This window comes from Clytia hemisphaerica, unplaced genomic scaffold (assembly GCF_902728285.1).
Source record: "Clytia hemisphaerica strain Z4C2 unplaced genomic scaffold, Clytia hemisphaerica genome assembly, whole genome shotgun sequence".
Classification (NCBI taxonomy): Eukaryota; Metazoa; Cnidaria; class Hydrozoa; order Leptothecata; family Clytiidae; genus Clytia; species Clytia hemisphaerica.
Window position 1 is genome coordinate 478,254 of NW_027103627.1, and position 25,430 is coordinate 503,683.

Sequence of the window (25,430 nt, forward strand, 5' to 3'; positions counted from 1 at the left end):
TAGAGGGTCACCATCTTGAAATCTTTCACTTTCGTTTTCAAAAATTATATAAAAAATATAAATTATGATTATAAATAAAATGAATAAAATAAGAAATTAAATAAGTATAAATCACCCAGGCTAAACAGTGCTTACGTAACGTTATGTTCATAACATCAAAATAACGTTATATGAACGTCGTAAGTGATAGGGCAACGAAAAACATTTATCTTCGCCACTTGTATTATCTTTCAATGCATAACTTCTGTAACGCAGCTTGAAAGATTTTTTGGTCATATAATATTTGGTCTGGTTTTTCAAATTGCTGTCCATAACATCTAGTATTGCTTTGGGTACATTGTTTTAATTTAGGTGATATTGTGATGTGTAACTAGGGCTTTACTCAAGTCTTCTCAAAACTTGGACTAGTCCTTCTTTAACCCTAATTTGACGGTCGATGACAAAAACCGAATTTCCCGATTTTACTACAATCGGTTTGCCATCACTCCATAACCATTCCGAAACAGGTTGTCGTTGTTGTGCCGAAGTAGCGATTAATCTTGAGTTGTTGTCTTGATCGTTGTGTTGTAATATGCCAAGGAAAATATGTTGTAACAAAAATTCATCTCTTAGCTTTCTGTTTGTCTTCAAGGCAAGGAACTGCAACGGGTTCATTTTTCCAAAGAAATTATTTTCAACAAGTTGGATGGTGTATTGCTTAGCTTTCAACAAATCATTGAAAAGCTTTCTTAATTTGCCTACGATTGGTAAACAGATTTTGTCAGTGAAACACACACGATTTACGAATCGATTGCGATGTAGCAGCTTCTGGAGAGGGCTTTTACGGACTAATTCATTCATGACTGAAAGATTTTTGTTGTTTTCCAAGATTCCTTTTACAGTAGAGGTGATTGGCTGAAGAACTTTGTCGATGATACAGATATTGATGACTCCTTGAGATAAACAGATTTTGATGTTGGCATCTTCGATCTTGAATTCAGCCTATTGAGAAATTGGAAGGAAGTAAATGACCTCTCCACATTGACTAAATCTAAGGATAGTTTTGACCTATCCCTTGAATAGTGATCGCGTGCTTATGAAGCATTGATAATCCTCTGTTCGGTGACGCTACCTAAACCTGATTAGGTCAAGACGTTTACTCTCCAACATTTTTGCAAGAGGGAAATTCATTTACCAAGTGAATGGCAGCAACAAGGAGGTGAATTGAGACAATAGAGAGAAGAATAAAACTACAAGACCTCTCATTATTATCATATCATGTCAAAGATGAAATTTGAAAAGAAAACATAAAAGAATTTTGAAATGAAAAAAAACTAACATTTGCTTTCGCAGACTTTGGTTGAGCAGCATGCAACATCATTTTACTTCCATCCATCAATGATTTAAACATCATTCCATTTCGGCCAAACTTTTTCGTCAAATGGTGCAATAACACGTCGGGCGCCAATTGTGATTTCTCCATAGAAATGTCTTGTGGGCAGAACAATGTCAATGGTTTATGATGTGTGGTCATAGAGTTCATAACCTGCTTCCAGAGATTGTTTTGCTTCAATTGTTGGATGAACAAATGACAGCCAGACGCTACTACGATTGGTAGGATTTCTTCGAACGGATCTAAAACAAAATGAGCATTATTTATATTGAACCATTTCAAACCAGCGAGTAGTTTGCGTCGAATAAAGATGGGCTCTTCCAGAAAAAGATAAACCGTATACACCCTATTGAGGAAGTACATTTCCGTTCCAAGGGGGTAAGGTTTGATATGTGGAGGAATTCCATAGGAAGATACAAAAATCTGTCAGAAATAACTGGAATTCCATGGAAGTAAATTTTTAAATCAGAGGGGTTTAAACCTAAAATTACCTGGAATTCCAGGGGGTTAGAGCATTTCTAGCCACAGAGGGATAGACCTCCTCAACAGGGGTATACGGTTTTTTCTGGAAAATCCCGATATTATAGTCTTCGAAATCAATCAAACAAAGAGGATAAAAGAAATTAAATTACTAGCTCAGAAACCTGGCAACGAAAATCTGTATGCTGAAACCCATCTTTCTAATTTTCATGACGGCGATGGCTTCAGCAACGGGTTTCGTCGCCGGGGAGATCTAGCACAGTTTTCTTTTTTGAAGCTTCGAATCTTGATCATCGGCTTCGCGACAATGACAATCCTAATTACCGTAGCAATCAGGTTTACAAGAACTCGCGAATTTGATACACGTACCTTTGTTAAGCGACCTCCTTGCTCTTTTGGTCACAATATTATTGGCAGAAGCCAGAGCTTTCTTGATTGATTGCAATAAGGCAGATTGACCATTCAAACGTTTCTGAAATCAGAGAAGATAAACGTTTAGCGGTAAAGTGACTGAAGCGATTTTGAATAACCCGCAGTTTTGATCCGCGAAATCGAGGACGGCATAATTGATGACTTGAGGCCAAAAAGTTTTTCGAAGATCAAACGGTATTTTGCCTAATGTCAATATATTAAAGGGGAAAACTTTTCACCGGGGAAACTTGGTAACAACTCCCTTGAAGTTAACCAGAAAGGTTTTTCGCTGGGAAAAACTTTGTCACTTGCCTAAAGAATTTCGTCACTTTTCCACAACAAAGTTTCCCCTATAAAGTACAGTTGACGCTCTCTAATTCGATCTTCAAGGGGAATCGGATTTTCATCGAGTAAGGGAGCTTATTGAATGAGGGAGCGTCGTTTATGAGAGTTTCTTGTTGACGGCGACTTTAAATTTCATCGAATAAGGGAGCCTATCGAATAGTAGAACGTCGAATTAGAGAGCATCAACTGTATACCAAAAGAATTATTAAGGAAGTAACCTCGATGGTGCTGAGAAGATCATCGTTACTGAGTGATTTCAAATTCAACGTTGGTTCCATCTTTGGGAAAACCAAACCTTTGGAGAATCCTTGATTTTCACTGGTGTTCGATGGTAACCTCATTCCTTGCATCAGATAAGTGGGACCCTATAATATTCAAAAGACGACATTTTTCCGTTGAAGTGAAAAGACAAAAAAAAAACAGAGTTTCGACTCTAACTAATTGTCTATAGGTGCAAAAAAGACTGGGACGGTTTTAGGGTGGTAACACGGACAAAAATATGCCCACGCGGCAATTGGCGGCTAAGGTCGAAAAGATGTATTGTATTATAGCTGAGGAATTCATAAAAAAAGTGAACTCTTTACAAAAAAGGCACATAAAGTGTAGTATATGCAAAGTTCAAGGACTTCCATCATGAAGGAAAACAAAAAAATCCTACCGATCCAGCTTGGAAGATATTGATGTAAGTTTGTTGCGGTTGACAACACGCACTGCATTTGTCGATGCCTGCAAATCAAACAAACACATTATATTTATGACCAAATCATATCAATATTTTTAGAATCATCTCAGGTCTACCAAACTGTTCAACCTAGTCAAGTAAATAATATCTCTTAAGAACTAAGAGGCAAAATTTTCAACAAATTTTGCTTTAGAGTGTATTATTTGGGCTTTGAAAGCATAACCTTAAAATATATTCTTTTCTATGATATAGTAACGAGGCGAGGGAGAAAATTGTTCTTTCTTTGTGTTTAAAGAGGCTGTGCAAACAAATGGTGAAAGATACGTTAAATAATGTCCTTCAAGGCACAAAAAGTGTAATTGAAAGGTGAATTACCTGGACACTTTGGAGCAGGCGTGATACACGGCGTGGTCTGTGGTTTGGGTGCTGAAAAAACGATAATCGAACATAGACTTTTATTGTTGTTGATTCTTTCTATTCATGGTATGCATCACTGCAATGTCCTTGACATCACACCTTAGTCCCAACAGCTGATTGACTCAGCTGTTGGGTCCGTTGAAGACATTGCAATGGTGCATATCATGAATATAGTAAGTAAGTAGTAAAGTTTGCGACTGCGGCCGAGGGCGACCCAAAGGTTCTCATCTCTAGCTGTAACTCGAAGGTAGGGGAGGCCGCCACTTCTTTCCCTGGATTGCTCTACTCTTTCTATATATCATAGATGGTTGGTAAAAGTTAAAAAAAATCTTATTCGAAATTCAAGTTTGGAGTGAATTATGTTGTTATCAGAAACTACAAAACTGAAGCAGCTTATAAGGTAAAATATTTAGTACTTGTCGTGTGTAAGGTCGTCGTAGGGATAGTCATTGTCGTTGTCGTAGTCGGGAAAGTCATTGTCATTGTCGTTGTCATTGTCGTTGTGGTAGGGGAAGTGGTGGTAGGGGTGGTGGTGGTAGGGATGGTTGTGTTAGGGGTGGTGGTGGCTGTGGTAGTTGTGGTAGGGGTGGTTGTGATAGTGGTAGGGGTGGTGGTTGTAGTAGTGGTAGGGGTGGTTGTGGTGGTAGGGGTGGTTGTAGTAATGGTAGGGGTGGTTGTGGTGGTAGGGGTGGTTGTAGTAGTGGTAAGGGTGGTTGTGGTGGTAGGGGTGGTGGTAGTTGTCGTAGGGGTCGTTGTTGTAGGGGTGGTAGTCGTTGTCGTTGTAGTTTCTAAGTAATTGGGTGAAAAGCCGTCTCAGTTGTGTTGATTTTCCTTTCAATAAGGTCTCTTTCACACTTTTTCATATTATTCACAACCTACACGTTTTTTTATAAGAACATCCAAAATTTTTGAAGCCTTCGTATGTTCTTAACTTTTTTAGTTTTAAGCCTAAAAATCTTCGTAACATGTTCTTATTTTCACCATTTTTTGAGTATTTCTGTCCATTTTCCTAAGAAAATAGGTGTTTGAGGGTGCAAAAAGCTTTAAAATGTTCTGAACTTGTTCTTAACATTGTGGCCATCGAAGCTATGATCTTATGTAGCTTGTTCTGATAAAAAAACGTGTATAAGTGCCGTTTTAGAGAAAACATTTAATTTTTCTTTACTTTTCTTTACCACCACATTTATAATTTATGCCCTAAATTTTAGGAGGAAAATTTAGTCAAAACTTTGAGGGAGACTTTAAATTTACCTTAATAAAATTAAAAGAAATAAAGCTATGTAAGAAAAGACGAGCACTACTTACTTGTGGTTGTAGTAGTCGAAGTCGTCGTGGAGGTTGTTGTGATTATCAAATTTGCTGAAAATATCAAAACATGAACGGATCAAAAATATCTTCATGGTTTGTGTTTTGAAATCTAAAACGCATATTAATCTACAAAGAATGCAAAAGCTGTGAAGAATTAAAATATTTGAATGAATTTCATTTCAGGTGTTGAATAAAAAAAAAATACATCAAAAGAGTACCCCATGAAAAGATTAAAAGATTTTTCGAAAAGTTCACATCAAATGTAAAGATAGAAATTAAATGTTTACCTAATTTACAGGAAGCATCTGTAACGGTTTTTAAAAACTGTGGTTGTATCAATTCATCAAACGAAGAGGAAATGTAAATATTGTCAATAGAACCTGCAATCCCTTGCAGTTCAACAGCCTTGATTCCATCTCCTATACCGACGGCCAACACTTTGTAGCCTTGTGATCGAAGTTCTTCAGCCACAACTGCAGGATTTTCAGCACCAGCGTCTTGAGTTTGTGAGCCGTCTGTCAACAAAACCACAACTTTGCTCACACCAGGTCTGCCTCCATTTGCGATGGAAAACATTTGGCTCTGAGTCAGACGAAGAGCTTTATCGATTCTTGTCGTGTATCCCATCAGTGGAATGTTGTCAACAGCATCATTGAAGCTCGCCAAATCGTAATGGTCGTTCAGTTTGACGCTGTGTTCTGCGTCAAAACTGAATGTCACCACTCCTGCTCTCGCACCTTGTTCGCTGACACCAAAAGTCGCTGCCAAAGCCTTCAAGAAGCTCTTTTCTTTGCCGTAATCGTCTTTCAAACTGCCTGATGAGTCGAGCACGAATCCAACATCAACTTTGACGTCACAGCTTGGTTTCACTTCCCTCTTAGCTAAAATAGAAAGAACATTCGAAAATCTTCATTCTAAAGCTGTTCAAATGGTACGGTATGTGATTCACCTGCTCTTCTCTGGTGGAAGAAAATCTTGTAGAGTGAGAATCGAATCCAAAATACAATATTCCCCTTTTTTGAAGACTACAAAACAACAGTCATCCGTGAAAACCAAAACACAGTATAACAAAAGGAGATCTTTCTAAAAAGATTCCACCCAACCTACCTTCTTTGCATCCAGCTTGGTTGAGTTTGTCCAAAAATTCTTGACTGATAAGCTCGTCGAAAGTCGCTGCAGAAAACACATTTGATTGAGCACCAGTAATGTGAGCCAACTCTGTACTGTTGACGCCACCTCCGATACCGACGGCCAACACTTTGTAGCCCTGTGATCGAAGTTCTTCAGCCACAACTGCAGGATTTTCAGCACCAGCGTCTTGAGTTTGTGAGCCGTCTGTCAACAAAACCACAACTTTGCTCACACCAGGTCTGCCTCCATTTGCGATGGAAAACATTTGGCTCTGAGTCAGACGAAGAGCTTTATCGATTCTTGTCGTGTATCCCATCAGTGGAATGTTGTCAACAGCATCATTGAAGCTCGCCAAATCGTAAACGGTCGTTCAGTTTGACGCTGTGTTCTGCGTCAAAACTGAATGTCACCACTCCTGCTCTCGCACCTTGTTCGCTGACACCGAAAGTCGCTGCCAAAGCCTTCAAGAAGCTCTTTTCTTTGCCGTAATCGTCTTTCAAACTGCCTGATGAGTCGAGCACGAATCCAACATCAACTTTGACGTCACAGCTTGGTTTCACTTCCCTCTTGGCTAAAATAGAAAGAACATTCGAAAATCTTCATTCTAAAGCTGTTCAAATGGTACGGTATGTGATTCACCTGCTCTTCTCTGGTGGAAGAAAATCTTGTAGAGTGAGAATCGAATCCAAAATACAATATTCCCCTTTTTGAAGACTACAAACAACAGTCATCCGTGAAAACCAAAACACAGTATAACAAAAGGAGATCTTTCTAAAAAGATTCCACTCAACCTACCTTCTTTGCATCCAGCTTTGGTTGAGTTTGTCCAAAAATTCTTGACTGATAAGCTCGTCGAAAAGTCGCTGCAGAAAACACATTTGATTGAGCACCAGTAATGTGAGCCAACTCTGTACTGTTGACGCCACCCTCCGATACCGACGGCCAACACTTTGTAGCCCTGTGATCGAAGTTCTTCAGCCACAACTGCAGGATTTTCAGCACCAGCGTCTTGAGTTTGTGAGCCGTCTGTCAACAAAACCACAACTTTGCTCACACCAGGTCTGCCTCCATTTGCGATGGAAAACATTTGGCTCTGAGTCAGACGAAGAGCTTTATCGATTCTTGTCGTGTATCCCATCAGTGGAATGTTGTCAACAGCATCATTGAATCTCGCCAAATCGTAATGGTCGTTCAGTTTGACGCTGTGTTCTGCGTCAAAACTGAATGTCACCACTCCTGCTCTCGCACCTTGTTCGCTGACACCGAAAGTCGCTGCCAAAGCCTTCAAGAAGCTCTTTTTCTTTGCCGTAATCGTCTTTCAAACTGCCTGATGAGTCGAGCACGAATCCAACATCAACTTTGACGTCACAGCTTGGTTCACTTCCCTCTTGGCTAAAATAGAAAGAACATTCGAAAATCTTCATTCTAAAGCTGTTCAAATGGTACGGTATGTGATTCACCTGCTCTTCTCTGGTGGAAGAAAATCTTGTAGAGTGAGAATCGAATCCAAAATACAATATTCCCCTTTTTGAAGACTACAAACAACAGTCATCCGTGAAAACCAAAACACAGTATAACAAAAGGAGATCTTTCTAAAAAGATTCCACCCAACCTACCTTCTTTGCATCCAGCTTGGTTGAGTTTGTCCAAAAATTCTTGACTGATAAGCTCGTCAAAAGTCGCTGCAGAAAACACATTTGATTGAGCACCAGTAATTGGAGCCAACTCTGTACTGTTGACGCCACCTCCGATACCGACGGCCAACACTTTGTAGCCCTGTGATCGAAGTTCTTCAGCCACAACTGCAGGATTTTCAGCACCAGCGTCTTGAGTTTGTGAGCCGTCTGTCAACAAAACCACAACTTTGCTCACACCAGGTCTGCCTCCATTTGCGATGGAAAACATTTGGCTCTGAGTCAGACGAAGAGCTTTATCGATTCTTGTCGTGTATCCCATCAGTGGAATGTTGTCAACAGCATCATTGAAGCTCGCCAAATCGTAATGGTCGTTCAGTTTGACGCTGTGTTCTGCGTCAAAACTGAATGTCACCACTCCTGCTCTCGCACCTTGTTCGCTGACACCGAAAGTCGCTGCCAAAGCCTTCAAGAAGCTCTTTTCTTTGCCGTAATCGTCTTTCAAACTGCCTGATGAGTCGAGCACGAATCCAACATCAACTTTGACGTCACAGCTTGGTTTCACTTCCCTCTTGGCTAAAATAGAAAGAACATTCGAAAATCTTCATTCTAAAGCTGTTCAAATGGTAACGGTATGTGATTCACCTGCTCTTCTCTGGTGGAAGAAAATCTTGTAGAGTGAGAATCGAATCCAAAATACAATATTCCCCTTTTTGAAGACTACAAACAACAGTCATCCGTGAAAACCAAAACACAGTATAACAAAAGGAGATCTTTCTAAAAAGATTCCACACAACCTACCTTCTTTGCATCCAGCTTGGTTGAGTTTGTCCAAAAATTCTTGACTGATAAGCTCGTCGAAAGTCGCTGCAGAAAACACATTTGATTGAGCACCAGTAATGTGAGCCAACTCTGTACTGTTGACGCCACCTCCGATACCGACGGCCAACACTTTGTAGCCCTGTGATCGAAGTTCTTCAGCCACAACTGCAGGATTTTCAGCACCAGCGTCTTGAGTTTGTGAGCCGTCTGTCAACAAAAACCACAACTTTGCTCACACCAGGTCTGCCTCCATTTGCGATGGAAAACATTTGGCTCTGAGTCAGACGAAGAGCTTTATCGATTCTTGTCGTGTATCCCATCAGTGGAATGTTGTCAACAGCATCATTGAAGCTCGCCAAATCGTAATGGTCGTTCAGTTTGACGCTGTGTTCTGCGTCAAAACTGAATGTCACGACTCCTGCTCTCGCACCTTGTTCGCTGACACCGAAAGTCGCTGCCAAAGCCTTCAAGAAGCTCTTTTCTTTGCCGTAATCGTCTTTCAAACTGCCTGATGAGTCGAGCACGAATCCAACATCAACTTTGACGTCACAGCTTGGTTTCACTTCCCTCTTGGCTAAAATAGAAAGAACATTCGAAAATCTTCATTCTAAAGCTGTTCAAATGGTACGGTATGTGATTCACCTGCTCTTCTCTGGTGGAAGAAAATCTTGTAGAGTGAGAATCGAATCCAAAATACAATATTCCCCTTTTTGAAGACTACAAACAACAGTCATCCGTGAAAACCAAAACACAGTATAACAAAAGGAGATCTTTCTAAAAAGATTCCACCCAACCTACCTTCTTTGCATCCAGCTTGGTTGAGTTTGTCCAAAAATTCTTGACTGATAAGCTCGTCGAAAGTCGCTGCAGAAAACACATTTGATTGAGCACCAGTAATGTGAGCCAACTCTGTGCTGTTGACGCCACCTCCGATACCGACGGCCAACACTTTGTAGCCCTGTGATCGAAGTTCTTCAGCCACAACTGCAGGATTTTCAGCACCAGCGTCTTGAGTTTGTGAGCCGTCTGTCAACAAAACCACAACTTTGCTCACACCAGGTCTGCCTCCATTTGCGATGGAAAACATTTGGCTCTGAGTCAGACGAAGAGCTTTATCGATTCTTGTCGTGTATCCCATCAGTGGAATGTTGTCAACAGCATCATTGAAGCTCGCCAAATCGTAATGGTCGTTCAGTTTGACGCTGTGTTCTGCGTCAAAACTGAATGTCACCACTCCTGCTCTCGCACCTTGTTCGCTGACACCGAAAGTCGCTGCCAAAGCCTTCAAGAAGCTCTTTCTTTGCCGTAATCGTCTTTCAAACTGCCTGATGAGTCGAGCACGAATCCAACATCAACTTTGACGTCACAGCTTGGTTTCACTTCCCTCTTGGCTAAAATAGAAAGAACATTCGAAAATCTTCATTCTAAAGCTGTTCAAATGGTACGGTATGTGACTCACCTGCTCTTCTCTGGTGGAAGAAAATCTTGTAGAGTGAGAATTGAATCCAAAATACAATATTCCCCTTTTTGAAGACTACAAACAACAGTCATCCGTGAAAACCAAAACACAGTATAACAAAAGGAGATCTTTCTAAAAAGATTCCACCCAACCTACCTTCTTTGCATCCAGCTTGGTTGAGTTTGTCCAAAAATTCTTGACTGATAAGCTCGTCGAAAGTCGCTGCAGAAAACACATTTGATTGAGCACCAGTAATGTGAGCCAACTCTGTACTGTTGTGACGCCACCTCCGATACCGACGGCCAACACTTTGTAGCCCTGTGATCGAAGTTCTTCAGCCACAACTGCAGGATTTTCAGCACCAGCGTCTTGAGTTTGTGAGCCGTCTGTCAACAAAACCACAACTTTACTCACACCAGGTCTGCCTCCATTTGCGATGGAAAACATTTGGCTCTGAGTCAGACGAAGAGCTTTATCGATTCTTGTCGTGTATCCCATCAGTGGAATGTTGTCAACAGCATCATTGAAGCTCGCCAAATCGTAATGGTCGTTCAGTTTGACGCTGTGTTCTGCGTCAAAACTGAATGTCACCACTCCTGCTCTCGCACCTTGTTCGCTGACACCGAAAGTCGCTGCCAAAGCCTTCAAGAAGCTCTTTTCTTTGCCGTAATCGTCTTTCAAACTGCCTGATGAGTCGAGCACGAATCCAACATCAACTCTGACATGACAGGTTGGTTTAGGTATTGGCGTTGCTGTTTAAAAGAGTTTATTCAAGATAAGCAAATGAATTATTATGAGTTCCCCATAGCTCTTTGTGGTAGCGTATTTTGGAATTGTTGTCATTGGAAAAAATAATTTGGTTTCATTGCTAATAAAGGCCTATTTTACTGTTTGGTAAATTCCGTATTATGCTTGTGACGAGTGAATAAGACTGTATTTACAACCTTCTTTGCAATTATTTTGGTGAGTTTGTGATCTTATTGAGAGCATAACATAAGTGTCGTTTTATTTTACCACTGGTTGCTTTTTAAAAAAGATAATAGGGGAAAAATCCATTTCAAGTCTCTTGTATAGAGGGAGAAATGCATAGTTAATTATGTGTTTAAACTGGAATTCTTCAATGGTTAAAATATTAGAAGTTTCTGACACTTTAAGACACTTTCCTGATATGAAATGTGTGTCTGATAAGAAACGGGAACATTTATGTAAAAATAAAACTTTTAAGCAGGATCAAACATTTAAATAATATTCTACTTGTTGTAGTTGTTGTAGTTGTTGTAGTTGTAGTGACTTTCTTGCACGTGTTTCTGGTGACTTGTTTCATGAAGACATCGCTTTTCAAAGAGGCGGCATCCTTTGAAGTGAAGACACGTTCTGGATCACGTGTGATGGCTGATAAATCGGCTTCGGATGCTTTGTCTCCAACAGCGATGGCAAAAATGTCGATTCCTATTGGTAGATATAAGAACAATAATACATAAAATCTTACTTATGGTAATTCTTGATATTCACGACGTTATCTTTTATACGGAAACACTTGAAATTGCCGGGCGTTTGCCACCAGTTTAATCTTAATGCCCAGTGTTTTTCGGGTGTTTCCGTTTAAAAGATTACGTCATGGATACCAAGAGTATCTAGTTTTTAAAGATGGCGAAAAAGAAAGATGGTTACATAGAACTAGGACAATAACCTTGGGGGGGCCTTAAGGTTCCTTTTTCCAAGTTCACAAAGTGCACCGTAAGGGTTGAAATGAACAAAGATGAGAAAATGTTCACTCTAAGGGTGTAAACTCTGACCATATTTTGCCTTAAAATGGTCAAAATGTTCAAGAAATTACACCGACAGGGTCGATTTTTTGCCCAAATTTGGCTAAAATTTCTCTGAACTGTAAGGATCCGATTTCAAAGGCCTGATTCTGTTCTGCACACATGGTCGTTTTTTTAATAAACTTTCCCCTCCCCTGGAAACAGCAGTAGTTCACATAATTCTTCACATATATGGTCCCTGGGACCAGCAATGTTAACAGTTTTCTTCCGTATTTTTGGAGACATATCAACAGCTTCCACGAAACATGAATCATGAAATCATCATACCTCTATCAACCATTGGTTGTGATGCAACGACAGGGTCGTATTGGACTTTTCCATCAGGGCTTTGTTTGGGGTTTTGATTACCATCGGTGATCAAGAAGACAATCTTAGATACTCCATCACGTTCGCCTGAAAAGATGGATAAAGATTTAGAGATTATCTAAAATTCTACCGCTGTCTTATGCTTATCAAAGGTGGCTTGTTTCTTATAACAATATTTGTTAGTTTGAAAACAAACTACTAAACTAAGGTCTGGAATATAATTTGAACTCCCGACATTCGCATTGGAAGCACATTCGCGAACATCATCGGCTTTCGCAAAGTTTTGCTAAGAGTCATTTAAGGACTGAGCAATCGTAAAATATATTGGCATTTTTTGTGTATTTTAACATTTTTCAGAATTTAAAGCTCGGGCGAAAATTGCAATTTTAGTACTTTTACTTTGTTCCATCGAATTTTTTTATTTGGGAGGGGTTCAAGGGACCAACAATTTTATAGAAACATTCAGATTAAACGGTTAGTAATTAAACGACTTTCCAACCAAGGGGACCAATCTTTAAGTTCGAACTACAGGGAAATTCGAATAATGGAGATTCGATTTTAGAGAAAGTTGACTGTATAACGAAGAGAAAAAGTTTGCCTATCTAGCTTAGTACAATGCTGGACAAAAGGTTGTAGACAAATGAAATTTCAGTAAAAAATGATGAGAAATAGACCCGGGGGGGGGGGGCAGCTGGGCAAAAGGACCGACGGGTATGTGCGGGCCCTAAGGGTACCTTTTCCAATATGTTTAAAATGCACTGTAAGGGTCGGAAAAACTAGAGATGCACTGTAAGGGTAGAAATTTCAGAAAATTCTTGAAAAACCTAGATATTTTGACCAAAAATGCTAGAATTTTGACCATTTTTTGCACGAAAGGAATCGAAAATTTGGGGGAAAATGCACTCTAAGGGTATGATTTTCACTGACTTTTGCTGCACTGTAAGGGTGCAATTTTAAAAGCCAATTTTTGGCCCGCACATACCGTCAGTCCGCAAACCCAGTGCCCCCCCCCCCGGGGAAATAGAGCAAAATGACTCTTCAATGTGTCTGAAAGGGGATGGAAGTTAAGAAAAACACCTTTGAAGTCGTTGCATTGCTTTTGAATTGCTTTTGAGGAAACCACAAGCAAAAAATCAGCCTTTTGATACTGGTGTAAGCCAGTTAATCAAGCCCTTGTGAATTGCCCTTCCGGTTAGACTGCAGTGGGTGACTTTGAAAGACTTTGGTTTGGAAAGCACCCAGAACTTGTTTTTGATCGATATTGAAGTATTTTGCAAATATTGCAGAAGTCTACGAACCTTTTGTCCAGCATTGTACCATGATTTTAATTTGAAAGTTATACCAATCTATTTAACGTCTAGTTAAGTGGGTGAGCTACTTTAATGGGATATCTTTTCGCTGGGATTAAATTTAGCAGATTTCGCGTATTCGGGTCTCATCAGGTCTCATCTGCGAAATTTAGTCTGAGTGGAAGTTTGGAAAGGCCTTATCTGCGAAATATTTTTTGTCAAAACATAAAAAAATGTCACAATGTTTACTGGTATCAAAGAAAGCTTATTTCAACGACCAAAATGCATAGTTTGGTACAAAATTATAAAAATATTGTCTCCAAATAGTGTCATCCACGAAATTAAGTTCCCGCAAAATCTTAAAATTTCGCTGATGAGCTCAACCGCATAATAAAATCCCCATCAAAATTTATCCTATTAAAGTAGACATTGATAACAATAACGTTTCTCTTGACGGTTGAAAAAGAAACAGCGAGGTTCACATACCTGATTGTTTCGTAAACAATTTCTCATTGGCTAATTGGAAAGCCAAATCGATTCTCGTTCTGTACCCTTTGAAAGGAAGACGTTCAATTCTTCTTGCCATCTCTTGAAGATCAAAAACTTCATTGAACTTAAGCTGTACCGAAGAGAACTCGGCAGAATCACTGAAAATGATAGCCCCATAATTCGATGCTTCCCTTGAGACATTGAAACTGAAAAAGAATAAAGAAAATTTATAATAGCATTAGGAACGTTATTGATGGTGGAAATTCCTAGCATCTAATGGTATTTTTTTCTAGAAAAAATCAAAGTGTCATGTATCATTGTATTGTGGAAAAGAACACTAGATCCCCACCTTTATTGGGAGAAAAAGAAACTTTGAGAAAATTTACGAAGGTTTGAGGTAGAATAAATAACAATTCCCGTTTTACCTAGCAATAATATATTTCACAAATTGCAATTGTGACAAATATTCATTTCGTATACTCCCGGAAGCATCAATCAAAAACGCAACATCAGCAATAATCTCACAGCCTGGGTCGGTGCGTTGCAAATTGTCAGGTGCAAAACGATCTATAGAAGTAAAAAAGAAAAATAGTGTTTTTTAAAAGACGGTAGTCCTGAGGTCACTCAGGGCCCTCTATAGTTTGAATGTATTAGTTTTTGGTGTATTTTCCAGCAATGTAGAGGCCTTAGCTTTCAAATTTTCCCATGGCTGGCCCCACAGATTTATAAAGCCATATGTCTATATGTCGTGCTTTAAGCTCTTCCAAGCAAAAAAAAGTGAATATCGCAAAAAATATTGCTGCTATTGTTTTAGAAAATCGCGGGTTTCTGATTGGTCAAGCGCTGCAATTCTATTGTAATGTCACGTGACCTAGGTAGGATTTCCGACCTAGGTAGGATTTCCTACCTAGCCCCGACACACTTTTCAGCCAAAGCTTAACATCTAGCCCTTCGGGTTTTATAAATCTATGGTTGACCCTCGCGGTGTCACTAAAGTTCAACCCCCATGCCCTAATGTCATAATGGCAATGGCTTGGAAGCATATATAAAATTATGATGCACACAGGTATCACTACCACTACGCTTCTATCAGAAAGCACCCTGTTATCAGCCTTCTTATTGCTTTATTGTTTCAGGGCTAAAAGTGTTTTGAAAATCATAAGTTTACCATCGTAAAAAATGTTACAAGTTGCCTTAAACACTCTTTCCACTCTTTTTGATAATCTTGCCCTTAGCTATACAAAATAAGTGTTTTTTTCTTCTTTTAGTGTACACATTTTTTTCTTTATAAGTAACAAGGTTGCCAAGGCTCCAGCCCTGAAAATAGCCAAATTTTTTTACTATCTCGTAAAGTAAAAGCTTTCTAGATATGACAAACGATAGCCCTAAACCAAAAAGGCATAAACATGGTATAATATCATGGTAGGTCAAAGTAAATTTTTCTAAAAATGAGCTAGGATGCTAAGCAACCCCAGGGCTGACCCGAAAATTGGAGTTGCTTATAAAAAAGAAATTGTAATTTAGCAAGGCTCTACTTCTCCATATCTTGATAGATATATTATGAAAATTCAATAAATATGACAGGATCAATATTGATAAAGGTAAGACCTAGGAGATTTAGCTGAAGAAGATCAATACTGCAGACATTTTTTATAAATTACGTCACGAACATAACTAGCCTCGTATTCAAAAAATTACCGTGGTGATTATGTCCCTTGAGACATTAAATGATTTTTTTATAAATAGAAAGTAGTTTTAATAAAATCCGCTGGGAGTTAATCACCATGGCAATAATTTCAAAACGAGACAAGTGATGTTCGTAACGTAATTTATGAAAAGGTCAATTATTTCTTTGATAAGTTTGAGTCAGTTGTGAGTCAAAGAATGTTTTATGTAAACATTGGATTAAATCAAAACTCACAAAATTGTCTGAGTTTTTGTTAAACTAAACAAACGCTGTTTCGCTATCACAATTTTGAGCCGATTAAGATAATTCCTTTCGCGAAAAAAATATGACACAAACAATCTATTTTTGACGCGCAAAGAAAAAAAGGTGTAATCCACAAAAATAGAAGGACTTTTCAATGTCTTAGGGACTTTTCTTAGTTATCCTTACTCCTCAAGATAAATTGACAACAGCCTTCTGACAACAGCCTCTCGATAGGCACCCAGGGGGTCACTCGGTTTCTAAACGACGTCATGTGCCGCCAAAATCGCTTTCAAAGTCAGACTCTTACAGTGCAGCCCTTGAGCAGTGAAAAGGTACCCTTACAGTGCATTTTACCAAAAGTTTTTTACCCTTACAGTGGGGTTTGATGTCATAACTTTTTTTGCTAAAGCCACTTGAAAATGAGCCTGATATGTCAACACAATGTGCAAAACAAATTAAATTGAGTGCGAGTCAAAACTATAAAGATACATCAGATTTCAGATTTTCACTGTAGCTGAAATCTTTTGTAGTTCACTCCATCAAACCCTTACAGTGCATTTTGAGGGTCTCGAAAAACCTACCCTTAAGGGCGGCACCGTATTACCCCCCCCCCGCGATAGACAACAGAGCTGGGTTCAGATTAAATGTCGCTTACTATAAGATGCATCAGCAATCATATCAACAATAACTTCGTATCCAGCCTTCCCCGCAAACATTTCTTCCAGAGCTCTGACCATCAAATAATGATGTTGATTATTCTCTCCGACCAAAACTGCAGCTTCGTTTGTCGCTCCTTTGTCAATGCCGATCACATAAAGGTAGTTTCTACAAAGAGAGGAGTACAAACTGTATTTAAGAACATAAGGTCTCGATTGCAAAAATATTAAGAACAAGTTAAGAACATTTTAAGGCTCTATGGACTCTCAGACACCAAATTTCTCAAGAAATTACACAAAAACACTCATGAGAATGGTGAAATTAATTAAGAACAGATTGAGAACATTTTTAGGCTCCATAGAGCACCCAATCTCTTAGGAAATTGCACAAAATTACTCACAAAATATCAAAATTATCAAGAGTTTTTGAGGTTGGTGCTGCTTCTGAGGATTGAACCGTGCGCTTTTCTTTGTCTTCATGTGGTACATTTTTTCGAAACCCGGCGTAGATTTTATTTTCATTCCGGAGTTTGTGTGAAAACCATGCTGGCCACGTGTTTTGGATGGGAAATAAGTGGCTCCTCTGGCCTCCAGGAATTTCTAGTCCCTCCTGGGGCTATAAATTCAACGAAAAGAACCGCAGTAATCACACCACTGTGGCACAGACCCGCTGGGACTCAACCCCAGTAAAAAATTTCGTCCCCGCAGGGAAAATTACCTTACAATTTTAGTCCCACTGAGAAATTCAATGTAAAAAATTGTACTCCAAAACCACCCCACTACCTAGAAAAACACAGGTCGAAATCATATCGACGCTGTGCCGACCAATCTAAATTCTATTCAGCGCACAATCAACGCAGAGAAAAGTAACCATGACGACCATCCAAGATCTTGAATAAAGTTCAAAGTTGATACCTTTATTCGTTGAAAACACAATTCAAAAATGTCATCAATGCTTTTTAAAAAGAGTCAGTGATAGAGAATCATAACATAAAGTCTGTCTATTATTTCGATTCAATCAAAATGGCATTTCCATAATTAATAGTTTAGTAACTACTGTTATACATTTGGGAATCATGTATAAGATTTCTTTCGAAAGAAACTCATTGGCCCAGCGCTAGCGATAGGGCCTTTCATTTGCAACTTTCCGTCCTCATCCTTCCGCTGTCTGTCCGTCCGTTTTGGTAGAAACGGCACTTAAAACCAGTAACACACTTTTTAATTTTGCCGTCTGAAGAGGGAAAAGCTTGCTAAAGTCGGATACTGGCTATAAAAGATATATTTTCTGATTCCGCGCTCCTTCAAAACAATTTTCAAAACAAAACAAGATGGCGGTCGAAGCGAGGAGGTTGATTCATACTTTCTTGAACATTTTCTTTGCTTTAGTGGTCAAGAGACTTTCAAACCAAAGAAATTTTGTAATGATTTTTCTTTATAAACCTTTTTCAACATTCTGTCATATCTTATAGTCTTTGCTCAAGTTTTAATAAAGTTTTATGAGTGAAAATTCTACCTAAAAATCACCTTCATTTTTTAGCTTCTTGTTTTCAAAAAGATTTTATTTTTAGGAAATAATGGCTTCCGATATAGAAATAAATAAACTGAAATGCAGCTGATGTGTAAAATTGAATAAGATTGGAACTTTTTTCTTGATGCGACACAAGAAAACAGTCACTTTTGGATATGTCGCTGTTTTACCAAAACAACAGTCAGTGGTGGGACGTGTGCGTGGTATGATTTTCAAACTCAACACATAATTATTACAAGTTAACTGATTCTGGAATTTGGTAATGGACACTAAAATGGAGCTCGTGTGTAAATTCGAACAAGATTGGAACTTTTTCCATGATGTTACGCGTGAAAATGGTTATTTCTGGTTCTGTCTCGTTTGACGATTGGTGGCTTGATTTTTCAAACTCGACACAGAATTATTTCAAGTAAGCTGATTATGGAATTAAGTTATTGGAGACTAAAATGCAGCTCAATGTGTAAATTTGAACAAGATTGGGACTTTTTTCATGATTCTACGTATATTAAATAAAATGGTCTTTTCAAAAATGGTCTCGACTGCGGTCGAGCAATGATGATGATGATGAAATAAAATGGCCATATCTGTTCTGGATCTGTCGCATTAAACGATCGGTGGCTTGATTTTTCAAACTCGACTCACATAATTATTTATTGTTTAAAAAGTATAAACTGATTCTGGAATTTGTTAATGGACACGAAAATGCAGCTCATGGGTAAATTTGAACTATATTGAAACATTTTTCATGGTTGCAACGCATGAACAGTGAAAATGATCATTTCTGGATCCGTCCAATAAACTGTTAACTCACATTAACCACATGAATTTTATTGGCCTGGATATGCAGACTGTAAACTATTTCACCGTCTAGTTTTTTAAAGATTATTTTTCTGGTTTACAGTCTGGTCCAACTAACATGCCTGCATGGATATTTCTCCCTGCATATGTGAGTGCACCTAATTGGTTAAAAAGCGCCCACTCACTATATATTTGCGGGTATTTTTTATATTTTCTATGGGCGCGCATAATTTATGGAAATTTTCCACCTAGGACATTTTTATTCCAACCCCCTGCCGCTTATTAAGTTTTGAGATTTTTTCCAACCTCCCCCCCGCTTATTCCAAACCCCCCCCGCTATTAGGTACCCGAGAGTATTCAACCGTGAACCTGCGCCTGTAGACCCGGTTGGAATGGAGACCATTCAATAAAGTTTCAAGCGTCTAACTATTGAGAAGTACCGCAGTGACTTTGAAAATATTTTTCCTGTCTTTGATCAACATGGTCATACATTTGCTGTTTTGCACGCTCGTTTTCAACACGTTACTTTTCGCTGGGCCTTCACGCCCAACGGGCTTCTTGTTTCAATTACACTTGGAGGTTTCTGGGGAATTCGTAAATAGTAAACTACATACTGATGCAGTCTGCTAGACATTAATATGATAATATTTACTCTTCATCTTTGATTCTTTCTACAGTGATTAGATTGACACATGCGCGATAAAATTTCTATTATTGGTCTTCAGATGTTGAAATATTCTTTGAAAACTCAACCTCTGATACTTAAGGTTGAGTTGGAACAATAGAATTTCTATCCCCATTGGGGTTTCGATGGAAATCTTCATCCCCACTGTGGGAAAAATTCTCAACGGGGATGTGAGACAGGGGTGTGTAATCATACCTGGGATTATCTTCTAGCCCAGCAACAACACTTGTCAAATCTTCATCCAAAGGAGTTGTCAAAAGTAAGATGATCTTCTTTCTGGCATCCTCGCGACCTCCTACTTGTGTACCGATGATTTCTTGTTGATTCTTCAAAATATCTGCAATCTTGCTTTGGTAAATTCTAAAATGAAACAAAAATATTTGATATAAAAGTATTGCCTTGATTTGTGTCAGGTTTTTTAACCGTCCATGCTGTTTGGAGCCTTCTGCTTCAGTTAGATACCGCGAAATTATCCCAGAAAGAATCTTCTTGAGAAAACTCTTATTTCTTTTGCCGTGAATATTTAAAAAAAGCTTAAAATAACAAAAATTTGTTCCTAAATAAGGCAAAAAAATTACTTCCTACGAAATTATATCCCTTTTTAAATATTACGCAGCCAAAAACCAAATTCCTCATCTCATAGTCACGGAAAAAGTTCTGGTAAATAGCAGCTTCCCTATGAATGATTCTAACTCTAACCAACTGGCGCGAGAATGTTTTAGGCGAATCTAGTCTTAGGAATTTAGCTACAAACGCCTTTAGAGAATACAACATACACCTATCAACCCTTAACAACGTGACCAGCTTTTGAGAAAACCGGTGAAGAATTTACCAGAAAGATTTCTTCTCCGCACACGGTATTTTTAGACCTCCTCCAAAACAAGCCAACCAAATTCCGGCCGAAGCCTTTTTTTTAGTCTTTGTGGTCGAGTGCAAACCATTATCAGCATTGTAATTGACGTTACTTTTAGTGCAGTCTAAAAGTGCCAAAAGTCATTAACATTGTGCACAAAGGCGTACAAGCATGAGACTTTGCACAATTGTAGTTTATTCATAAAAGTTATCGCAGAAGGCTTTTTGAAAAATGACGTAATTGCTGACGTCAGCGCAAATTCAAGGACCACCCGAAAAAGTTTATTGCTATCAAATTAAATAGAGGACCTTTCAATGTTTAAATGGATAGCTTTGGTTGAGAGTTAGACTTATTTGACATTGAATATCGCGTTTTTATACCCTTCGAAAGCCTTAGGCTAAATGGGTTGCATCAGGCATACCCATGATAAGCACTTCTAAGGCAAAATTTCCCACCCTAACTCGAAAAGTTGTTGTAAAATAAGTTTGTATCTGATCTCATTAATCGAATATAGTACCTGAGAGGTGCGTTATTGAAATTCACAAAAATAAACGTCTTTGGGTGGTTCTGGAGTCTTTGCTGGCGTCAACAATTACGTCATTTTTCAAACAACGTTCCGCAATAACCTTTTTGGCTTCGTTTTCAGATATGGGTTGTAATGTTTTTCTAAGCGAGCATGAAAAATGCTTTCCAACGGTATGTAACATGACATACTTTGGAGAAAAAATAATTCATTTTAGGCTGGGAACCTGTTCTGGTCTGTAAAATACACAAACAGGTGCCAATTTTTAGGGTCTGAGATTTAAATCCATTTTGACCCCTAAACTACAATTGTGCAAAGTCTCTTATGCTTGTAGGCCTTTGTGTACAATTTTCACACAATTAGACCGTACTATTTATCCACCTCAATGCAAAGATATCTTAAATTTTTCAAAAGAATACACTTGTGTTTTTGATAACATTGCTGAACAGAATTTTTCTTGTAAATTCAGTAGTCCCCTCAAAAAATCACGCTGCTAAGAGCTGCAATGCTGGACAGAAATGTTTTTCCACCCCCTCCCCCAAAATCAATGTTGATGGTGAGTCTTGTGAACATGCAAAAATTGAACTCCAACATTGATTTTGGGGGGAGAGAGGGGACTTGCCAATGGTAAAGGGTCACCGGATACCAGATTTGACCACGATTATGGTAAGTTTACTATGATAAAATTTGGGTAACTCTTACTCTCTGGTTCTCCGGAAATTGGCAACCAACGTGTTCAATTTCCTTTGTACGGTTGCCGTGCAAGCATCGTCGCATTGGAAAGGTTTGACATAGTCGATCGATTCGCGTGCCAGCGTTAAACTGTATTGGTCGCATGGATCGTTCTTGAAGCCTAAAGTGTGGAAATAAAGTGTGGTATCATTAATAAGTAATAATTATCGGACAGTGAAATATTTATGTATTGTATGAGCAAATGTCTGATAACTGGTTTATCGGGGATCCAAAAAATACACTTTTTGTGTTGGAAAAAAAGCGCAGGGCACTTTTGTAGCAAAGTGACGTTAGATTGCTGCTACCACTACAATGCTTCAATGTACCTGTAAAATACAAGATATATTATACTCAACCAATCAGATTGCTCATATTTTTTGGATCGCCGATAAGAACTAATTTTGAAAAAGATTGTAAACATTTTTGTGTAATAGGTCCAACGACTTCCGTAACTCTGGATACGCTTTGGAACACAATGAAAAATCCAAGCAAAATGCATAAGTATCATTTCTTCGAATTACTTTAAAAACTTATCCCGTTTTTGAAAATTATGATTTTCAAGTTGGTATCGATACCTTTGGGGTGATGGTTTTAACTTAGCTGAAAAGGTCAAAAGTTGGGTTTTTGGACTATGAGTTGGTATTATAAATGTTGACCCCTCTGGACTAACTTAACTATTTCACTAACGTCTCTCTGCGAGTCCTAAACAGCTTACAAATTTTAGGTATATCTCCAAATTTAGAACTTTATTTCGAAAACGTATCATATAGAGATTTATATAAGGTTTTGACAAAGTTACGTAAGTTATAGAACATATCCGCTCATATGCAAAAAAATGTTCAAATTTTATGGGGATCCCGTACGCAAATTGAACGTTTGTTTCCGTAATGAGAGAAGTTGACAGAACTTAGCTCTAGTTTAGACGGCCCACTTTTCGCCCTGCCTATTCTAGGTGTGAATTAAAGTGGGCATAAAGTGGGCTGTCTAAAGTCAATGCATTGCCATCTTTTGACGTCAATGCAATGTCTTCTTTCAACCTTTTTAAAGCAAAGAATTTAACAGCCCACTTTGAGCCCGCTTTGTTTTTACTCTTATAATTAGAATAGACAGGGCAAAAGGTGAGCTGTCTAAACTAAAGCTAAGCCAACTTGAAAAACCATCTATATCTACACTATGTTTCTTGAAAGATAAACCAATATATGTTCTTAAGATCCTAAAACTCACCATCAATAAATTGTTGCAGGGCAGCAACTTGTTTTTCCCCTCGACTGTCACTACCAGGAACTTCGTAGATGAAAGCGACATCTCTCTTAATAATACAATCTTGCGCTGATGTGATCGTTGGGCCTGTAAAATGAGTAATATAGTGAATAAGGAAAATTACATAATACACATAGAAAGCTACCAAATTTTAAATAGTAAAAGTGGTAAAAGTAATTTTTGTCCAATACACATTTTTTTAAGAAACTAGTTTTACCAAGCAGCCTCCATGTTTCTTAAGAAATCGGCCTTTTGAGCCTTAAATGTTTCTTACATGTTTCTAAACTTTTTGACATATTCAGCCCCATGGAAGGCTGGATTGGAAGGTTCTTAAGAAAAACCGAATTAAAAAATGTTATTTTCTCATTCTCAGCCTCAGCATGTTTCTTAGATGTACCCTCGAAAAGCTTTTAACAACAGCCTATCATTTTTGTGGAAATATTAGCGGGGCCGATTCCGCAAAGCAGGAACATTTATTGAACGAAAAATTATCACTCTTTCGTTTGCATGAGAAAAAAAATCTGGAACGATGAATTGTCCCGATAAACAAGGGGTTGTCACTGGCGAATTTAGGACAATAGAGCAAGTACGTCGGAAACATGCGAAGGAGTGTAACACTCGTTAAAAGACAATGAAATTACAATTACAAACTCTTCATCTAATAAGTTCGGGCTAAAACCGCCTATGGGTTGTTGACAAGTGGTAGTGCACTTGACACTGGAAGGTCGAAAGTTCGATCCCAAAGCAAATTGAGCATTTTAGCGAGATCACGTCTCTAATCTTAGGATCTCTTGAATAGAAGCGATGGCCAAGTGACCTTAACGCTTCAAACCAGGAGTTCGCAGTGCTAATCCCCGCTCCTCCCGACGGCTGTAAACCAGTAGCGTAGCCAAGAGGAGCGTAAAATTTGTGTAAGAGAGCAGATTTTAATCGCACTGTAATTTAACTATTTAACTGTAACTTCTATTCATGGTATAAATAGAAAATTACAGTGTCATTAAAATCTGCTCTCCTACACAAATTTTACGCCCCTCCTGTCTACGCTACTGTAAACCCCGTAAAAACAATTGATTACTTGGCTATCCACGTTTAAAATATCGACTCTAATAGCTTTTCATCACTCGTTCCACATGAAGAACAAGAATTCATGCGAACCCAACAGCTGATTGGTGGTAAGTGAAGTATTGACTGTTACGTCACTTACAACCAATCAGCTGTTTGGTCTGTGATGTAAAATGTCAGAAGACATAATCATGCATATCATGAATTGAGGATAAGGCGAATGCAAGTTCGGTCGGACCCAAAACTAAATTAAATTTCAAAAATAACATTTATCAGACTTACCCAGCGACAAGAAAATTAAAAAACAAACCACACCAATCATGATGCACTCATAAGCCTAGTAAAACCTTCCGGCGTTTCTAGACCTAACTTATACGTGATTCAAAAATTCAAAAATGTTCTGACCAGTTAAATGGTCTACCCTTATTTAATGTTAAATGATGGAAAGGGCGTTAATTTATTAATCGCTTTCCGTTTGGTAGAATTTCTATTCATAAAACCAATGACGTAGTCTTTTAGTGCGGAAACACCCAAAAGACACCGGCTATTTGCCACAAATCTGCTGTTTGAATTCTAAAATACCAGTCTTTTGCGAGCGTTTCCGTAAAAGATCGATTTTCCTGTTTCTATTGGACTTAGGATAAACATTTAGAGATAAAGGGATAATGAAATGTTTTTATTGGTCAACCCATAATTTGCTTTTTTCACTCTTTCGCTAATCTTAAGATGTGAACAAAAATAAGAATAAACGCGAATATCAATTATTGAGATTAAACTTGACTTTCTAATGGAAATTAAAGTACTCAATCTATAGTAAGAGTGCCTTAAGTAAGATTAACTTTATAGTCTAGAGGTAAACATACTTGATACTTAAGAGGACATTAACTGATGATAACCCAGTGGATATGGAACGTCAATAGTTTCTTTCTTCTTTACTCACCCTTACCCAGCTGGCACACAACGTCGTTTTAACGTTTATCTAACGTCTTATGGACGTTGTGAATGTTAGAAAAACGTTGAAACAACGTTGTGTGCCAGCTGGGTAACATTTGAATAATGGATGTGTTATTTACCGACTACTAGGTCAAATTAAAGACATCTTTTTAAAACGATATATAAAGGAGGCTAGTAACACGAACTGTAAAATGACTAATTTTCAATGAAGAGACCACTATACTAAAAGAGGTCGGCCAACTAAATATTACTCTGAACCAATATTTCACCCATGCCTTAAGCAAGAAAACTTAATTTCTAAAATGTTGACAGCTCGGCATAGAGCCATGGCTATCAGAAGTGAGTAGGCCTCACTGACGAGAGGCCATGCTCAGCCATGGGTGGTTGTAGAATTGTTTTCTCTCGTGCTTAACCCTTAGACCACGAGGGATGCGTATATGCGGCCAAAACAAGCCAAAATACTGAGTCTCAGACTACG

General features: G+C 38.5%; 3 protein-coding genes across 4 annotated transcripts; all 3 read right to left on the reverse strand.

The window, feature by feature from the left end:
• LOC136802509 (uncharacterized) lies at nucleotides 1-6,502 on the reverse strand. 2 transcript variants are annotated; one of them, XM_067059247.1, is made up of 10 exons: nucleotides 6,123-6,502; nucleotides 5,303-5,896; nucleotides 5,013-5,066; nucleotides 4,124-4,495; nucleotides 3,666-3,716; nucleotides 3,267-3,334; nucleotides 2,827-2,973; nucleotides 2,222-2,324; nucleotides 1,319-1,614; nucleotides 1-981 (listed from the first exon to the last, which is right to left on the reverse strand). In XM_067059247.1, the coding sequence occupies exons 1-10, from the start codon at nucleotides 6,460-6,462 to the stop codon at nucleotides 379-381; spliced, it is 2,628 nt and encodes an 875-aa protein (XP_066915348.1). In that variant the 5' UTR covers nucleotides 6,463-6,502; the 3' UTR covers nucleotides 1-378. The 2 variants fall into 2 exon arrangements, with proteins under 2 accessions (XP_066915348.1, XP_066915349.1); XM_067059248.1 differs by lacking the exon at nucleotides 4,124-4,495.
• Nucleotides 6,485-8,517, reverse strand: LOC136802532 (collagen alpha-6(VI) chain-like). The gene is made up of 5 exons (XM_067059268.1): nucleotides 8,481-8,517; nucleotides 7,763-8,356; nucleotides 7,499-7,538; nucleotides 6,942-7,402; nucleotides 6,485-6,717 (listed from the first exon to the last, which is right to left on the reverse strand). The coding sequence occupies exons 1-5, from the start codon at nucleotides 8,515-8,517 to the stop codon at nucleotides 6,485-6,487; spliced, it is 1,365 nt and encodes a 454-aa protein (XP_066915369.1).
• LOC136802533 (collagen alpha-6(VI) chain-like) lies at nucleotides 8,170-24,431 on the reverse strand. Its single transcript, XM_067059269.1, has 13 exons — nucleotides 24,281-24,431; nucleotides 22,901-23,023; nucleotides 21,647-21,797; nucleotides 19,764-19,928; nucleotides 16,557-16,726; nucleotides 14,397-14,538; nucleotides 13,969-14,177; nucleotides 12,155-12,280; nucleotides 11,316-11,510; nucleotides 10,218-10,813; nucleotides 9,401-9,923; nucleotides 8,582-9,176; nucleotides 8,170-8,356 (listed from the first exon to the last, which is right to left on the reverse strand). The coding sequence occupies exons 1-12, from the start codon at nucleotides 24,318-24,320 to the stop codon at nucleotides 8,779-8,781; spliced, it is 2,838 nt and encodes a 945-aa protein (XP_066915370.1). The 5' UTR covers nucleotides 24,321-24,431; the 3' UTR covers nucleotides 8,170-8,356; nucleotides 8,582-8,778.
• Nucleotides 24,432-25,430: the final 999 nt, after the last annotated feature.

Bases quoted from the DNA above. Each gene is read 5' to 3' on its own strand.
- LOC136802509 (XM_067059247.1), bottom strand. From the start codon at position 6,462: ATGGGATACACGACAAGAATCGATAAAGCTCTTCGTCTGACTCAGAGC. The intron at 2,325-2,826 runs GTTACTTCCTTA...CTCTGATTTCAG, and splicing joins ATCTTCTCAGCACCATCGAG to AAACGTTTGAATGGTCAATC. The intron at 1,615-2,221 runs GTACGTGTATCA...ATTTTGTTTTAG, and splicing joins AAGGAGGTCGCTTAACAAAG to ATCCGTTCGAAGAAATCCTA.
- LOC136802532 (XM_067059268.1), bottom strand. From the start codon at position 8,517: ATGACTGTTGTTTGTAGTCTTCAAAAAGGGGAATATT. The intron at 8,357-8,480 runs GTATTTTGGATT...TTTCTATTTTAG, and splicing joins TCTTCAAAAAGGGGAATATT to CCAAGAGGGAAGTGAAACCA. The intron at 7,539-7,762 runs GTAGGTTGGGTG...TTTCTATTTTAG, and splicing joins CCAAGCTGGATGCAAAGAAG to CCAAGAGGGAAGTGAACCAA.
- LOC136802533 (XM_067059269.1), bottom strand. From the start codon at position 24,320: ATGATTGGTGTGGTTTGTTTTTTAATTTTCTTGTCGCTGG. The intron at 14,539-16,556 runs GTAAGCGACATT...TTACTTCTATAG, and splicing joins GATTGCTGATGCATCTTATA to ATCGTTTTGCACCTGACAAT. The intron at 9,177-9,400 runs GTAGGTTGGGTG...TTTCTATTTTAG, and splicing joins CCAAGCTGGATGCAAAGAAG to CCAAGAGGGAAGTGAAACCA.